The sequence below is a fragment of the Otolemur garnettii genome, unplaced genomic scaffold (genome assembly GCF_000181295.1).
Source record: "Otolemur garnettii isolate 467f Iridium unplaced genomic scaffold, OtoGar3 scaffold00003, whole genome shotgun sequence".
NCBI classification, from domain to species: Eukaryota; Metazoa; Chordata; class Mammalia; order Primates; family Galagidae; genus Otolemur; species Otolemur garnettii.
The window spans coordinates 40415050-40420176 of record NW_003852398.1 but is presented as its reverse complement, the minus strand read 5'-3'; the positions used below and the strand labels follow the sequence as shown (position 1 = coordinate 40420176).

Sequence of the window (5127 nt, the reverse complement as noted above, 5' to 3'; positions counted from 1 at the left end):
GTATCCATTAGGTTACTCTCTCAGGTCTCAGCATAGGAGCCAGACCTTATTAAGTGTGTGTAGGTACTGCTTATGTGACTTACATGTGCCACCTCCTAAGACCTCCATAACAGCTCTAGCTAGTAGGTGCTGTTATCTTACCCATTTTTCAGAAGGAGAAACAGAGGCAAGAACAGGCTAAGTCACTAGCCAAGATCACACAGCTAGTGGTGGTGTGATTTTAGGGAAGATACTTAACCTTTCTGAGCCTCTGTTTCCTCATATATAAATAGATGAACACCATTGCTTTTCTGGGGTGTTATGAGGATTAAGAGGAGCCACATGCAGAGCACCCAGCAGGGTGCTGAGCACCCAGTAAGCACCAGCAGACAAGGCCACCTGATGATAGAGCTAAAGTTGAGCCAGCTGGAGGAGAGAGAAATATAGCCCCATTCACAGGGGTGGCCAAATAATTAGTAATTTGTTCCTGAGTACAAGGTAAGCTCGCTGAGGGCAGGGATTCTGTCTGCCTTGTTTACTGCTGGTTCCTGCGGCTTGGCACAAATCTGACAAGGCAGGTGCTTGTTGAATGAATGTAAGGGACTGCTTGGGGTCCCCAGGGGCCGTCCCAGCACTGGGCAGCCCCTCGCTCTCCCCTGCCTTGTGCTATGGTCTGACCATTCCCACCTTGTTCCTTATTGGAAAGGAAGCAAGGGCAGGCCTGGGCTTGTCCACTGCTGTTTCCCTCACAGGGAAGTTGCTCAGGGCCTGTGAGTGAAGTTGACTTTCTTGTAGCCTACCCTGGGTGCTCAAGGGTCTTTCTTCTTGTGGGGTAGGGGAGGGGTAAACAGAGGTGGAGGTGGCTACAGCCCAGAGTGCAGATCAGTGGAGTGCAGAGTCTGTGATGTGGCTACCTGCTGTGTGTGTAAGTCCCTCCCACCATGACACAGTGACCATTGTTCGGAAAGCACACTCTCCCCATGTCAGGAGAGTGGCTGCTTCTGCTCTACTCCTGGTGCTCACTGTGAAAATTCTCCCCGTTTGGCCCCCTGGCTCCCCCCTAGTGTCTTATTTGGACAGACAACCCCCACCCCCCAGCCCCCATTGGTATATAACCCAGCATGAGCAAACTAACTGCTGAGCTGGATTCTAACATGATCTTCCCTCCCCACCCCTTCATTCCCTGAAGACCTTTGTCCTCCGGTCAGCCAAGGCTTTGACCCAGAAGTAACAGCGAATGGGGGGATTTGAGAATGGGTAGATAACAGTGACAATGACTTTCCAGGCAGGTCCATCTCCCAACTTCCATGCTTAGGAAGGCCGGCGCTCTGCCTGCATCCCTTCCAGAAACATGGGCCCCTACCTTTCTAATTTCCTCTTACACCTCTTCCATGTTTCCTGCCCCACCTCTGCGTGACAACATGACGTGCACGAGGCCATCTGGGGATCAGGGAATCCTACTGAGTATGCCAGCTTAATGAAATACTTGCAGTTTATTAAACACAGGCTTCCCTAAGCCCTGAGTGCCTGTGGGTATTTGAAAGCTGAGGGTAACCCCGAGCTACCACAAACGTAATTGTTACATGTGTCCATGCATTCCTAGTGCAACCTCAAACTCCGGCTCTTAAGTGGTGCACAAAATGAGCAACATAAAGTAACTCCTAGTCAGACAAGAAGGGGAGAGGTGGGGAACGTGGAGAGAGGCTCCCCAGAACCCCCGAGGGCCTCTAAAAGTATATGAAGTTCCCATTACCTTGCAGAGCACTGGCCACGGAGGGCGCTTCTCTACCCCGGGCTGTTTAGAGTTTGCAGAATTGGTTCATTATGAGTGAGGCAGCCAGCAGGCCTCACATGTCAACCACGCATGATGCAGCTCAAAGATTTTAAGTCCAGTTTCAGCAAAGGCTTGTTTTCACGGCGGGACCAGCAGAGTGCACTGTCTGGGGGCTCCCTCTGGAGCTATATTTCTGTTCCACCTCCAGGGCTTGGCTGGAGAAGGCTGTCCCAAGTCTGGGGAGGGCCATGGAGAAAGCCCACGTGACCTGGAGTCTGCTCCCCTGAACCCAGGGGAGGCTGCTCCTGGGGGATGCTTTCCCAGTCATCGGTCTCCTCCGCCTCGGGTCTGTAAATTAGGGGTGAGGGGCTGAGATGGAAGTGGCAGACAAAAGCCTCGAGGGAGGTGCCTTTCTCTAAGTGGACCACCATCTGGACATTGGAGAAGGAGATCTTGTTGACGGTGCTCAGGGGGACCTGCTCCAGATAAGTCAGCTTCAGCCCATTGACACACACACAGCCCTTTCGGCTCAGGGACTTGAGGCAGAAGGCCAGGAGGGTGCTGCCTGCCTCCAGGTAGGGCTCCAGGGACAGGTGTCGGCGGGAGAGGTTGGGGAGCTGCAGCCGGAGGTGGGCCCCTTGCCCCCGCCCGATCAGCAGTGGGTTAATGTCGTGCTGGAGCCGTGGTGGGATGCTGGTGAAGGCAGCTGGGCCAAGCGTGGGGTGGTACAAGCTCACTCGCAAGACTGTGAAGGGCTTCTCCATGGGCCAGAGCCTGAGAAGGATGGAACACAGGCATACAGGCTCAGCCAGAGCCAGACAAACCTCTGTGACTCCCTGAGCCCAGACACAATTGCCCACCTCAGAGCTCCCTGGCTACATCTAGCCAAACACAGCCACATCATTGATATGATCACTCTGCTCAAGCCAGGATGGAGTCAAGGCTGGAACTGGTGTGGAAGGTCAGGTCCACTGGTCCTAGCACCAGCTGAGTCTCCCAGTCTGGGCATAGGACATGCCACTCACCTGGTCTGACTTTTAGTTTTCTGTAACATAGATATATTTGTCCTTGTCTACGCAAGGAATAAGGCGTACCGGCTTTCAAGGTGGGTTTCAGTGATCTGTTGGTCATTTGGAGGCAATTTGTCCCTGCTTCATGGGAAAAGAAGGCCAGACAGATAGGCCACACCTTCCTTGTATCTGACTGTCCCCCAACAAATGCTCGCTGAGCCCTCCTGTAAGCCCAGCACCAAACCTATTGCCAGGGAAAAGCAGATGCGACAGGAGACCAAGCCTTCACCCTCAGGAGCGCCAGCTGGTGGAGGAGATAGATGCTTCCAGCATCAGGAGGAAGAGGGACACCAGAGAGGGATGCCTAGCCTGGTGCTGGGCATTGGAAAGGCTGCCTAAAGACACCAACGAAGAATAAAAACAGCTAGCACATTCCAAGGGCTTCCTGTGGCCACTCACACCCGTCAGCTTTGCTCTTGCATGGATTCAAGGACATAAACATCCACCAACCCCATGTGACCCAGGACTGACCACCACCTGCACCAGGAACCAGGTACACTTTATTGGCACCATGCTTTTGCTCACATTATTTTCTCTGCTGAGAACACATTTCTCATCCTAAACTGTGTCCAAATACTGCTCATCTTTCCAGCCTTGGTCAACAGTTACTTCTTCATGAAGCTCCTTCCCTGGTGGCCTTTCTCTGCCCTCTGAACTCCACAGCAGGGAGAATCCCCTGGGGGAGCCTGCCAGCACCTTCTTCCATCCATCTTTGCATTACAATCCAAAGTACATGGGTCCTGGTCCTGTCTTCCCTGAGCTCCTCCCTGCCTGTCACCCCGAGGCCTCCCAAGGGCCTGCATGGGCTCAGCTGCCATGCTGTCCTTAGTCCCACTGCTTAGAACAGATAGTATCAGGTCTCAGTAAGTGTCTGGGGCATATTTACCGAGTGGCTAAATGGGAGAAGCCCATGCACCTGGTGAAATCGAGTATAGATAGTCCATGAACGGTAGTCTGGTCCTTACAAGCTATCAGATAGGGAGCTTGTCACCGGTATATAGACATGATGTTCCCCTGAGTCCAGAACCCGCTGATCCTCCTGCCTTTGAATGAAGTAGGTTAAAGTCATGACCTTATAGTCTGAAAAGTGAGGGCTGGGTCCCTTTGTCCCCATGCACAGACACACTTCAGCCTCTGCCCATGTTCTTGCTGTGGGCCCGCCTGCAGAAAGCCTTTTCCTGAGGTGTAGGATTAGGCTGAGGCCCAGACATCTATGTGCTCAGGCTGGCTAGAGCTCAGAGTTCACTCCTAGAAACCATTCCCCTGGCCAGCAACCCTGATAGACCTCCCCAGAGAAAAAGATTCACTGCCGCTCTGTACCACATTATTCTGTCCCTCTGAGCGATCTGGAGCTGACAGAACTCACCTACCAGAGGGAAACCCGGCCACCAGGCTGTCTTGTGTCTGTCTCTCGGATCCCGGCTGTTCTGGGGAAACAGAAGCCCAGTCCACTAATCCCACCTCTGGAATGAGGCAGGAGGAGGGCACTCTGTCCCTCCCAGCCCTCAGGCCTTCTCCTCTCCCGTGGCTCATGCCCTCTGACCTCCACCTACCTTGTTGTCTGGGCACATCTGGCTCTAGGCCTACAGCTGTGAGCTCTCGGGCAGGAGAGGGCCTAAGCCAGGCAGGGCCAGGGAGGGCTTTTATGGCTGCGGTTCAGGAACAGATGTGTCAGAAGACGTTTCAGTTTTGTTGCATTCTTCCTTTTTTCCCTTTAGGAAAGAAAACGAAACCTCCTCTCCCACTACTGAGAGGTTGAGAACGCTCAGCCTGGGTTCCTTTCTCAGCAGGGCCTCCCAAGGGGGACGTTCCCTCCTGGGTTTCAGCTCCGCCAGGCTCTACTGCCCCATCTCTGGGGCCTTGAGATCTGCATCAGGGTAGCCACAAAACTCCTCTTCCCCTGCCAGTACAATGCAGGCAAAGGCAGCCCGGCAGTGTGAGCAGTGAGAGTCTTCTTGGACAGAGGGCTACTGGTGGAGGAGCTCCTACTGTGTGAGGGAGACTGAAGATCCTTTCTGGCTAGATAGGGGTTGGCTGAGGAAGCTGTAGGCAACCAGGTCAGTGTTTTAAGTGTCTCAAAAAAGGGTGAGGCTTCAGAGGAGGGCAGAGAATGGCCACTTAGGCAAGAAGGCCACTCTGCAGGAGAATTGTGAGAGGCGGTCTCTTATGCCCATCTCTCACTCTGCTGGTTTTCAAGTAGCCGGGAAGAGGTGAAGATAGATTGTTGCCTGACACTGTGGACTCTGGCTGCCCTAGAAGTGACTGATATTGTGATGGCACTAACCTGTCACGTGGCCCAGGTCT

General features: G+C 53.5%; 1 protein-coding gene across 4 annotated transcripts; it reads right to left on the bottom strand.

Moving 5' to 3' along the window:
- Positions 1–1453: 1453 nt before the first annotated feature.
- TIFAB (TIFA inhibitor) lies at positions 1454–4478 on the bottom strand. Of its 4 annotated transcripts, none has more exons than XM_023515145.1 (3): positions 4377–4478; positions 4190–4250; positions 1454–2527 (listed from the first exon to the last, which is right to left on the bottom strand). In XM_023515145.1, exon 3 carries the CDS (start codon positions 2515–2517, stop codon positions 1939–1941), a length of 579 nt encoding a protein of 192 aa, XP_023370913.1. In that variant the 5' UTR covers positions 2518–2527; positions 4190–4250; positions 4377–4478; the 3' UTR covers positions 1454–1938. The 4 variants fall into 4 exon arrangements, with proteins under 4 accessions (XP_023370913.1, XP_023370917.1, XP_023370909.1 ...); XM_023515149.1 differs by having other exon boundaries at positions 4194–4250; XM_023515141.1 differs by having other exon boundaries at positions 4190–4245.
- Positions 4479–5127: the final 649 nt, after the last annotated feature.

Bases quoted from the DNA above. Each gene is read 5' to 3' on its own strand.
- TIFAB (XM_023515141.1), bottom strand. The intron at 2,528-4,189 runs GTGAGTTCTGTC...CATCCTTCTCAG, and splicing joins GCCGGGTTTCCCTCTGGTAG to GCTCTGGCCCATGGAGAAGC.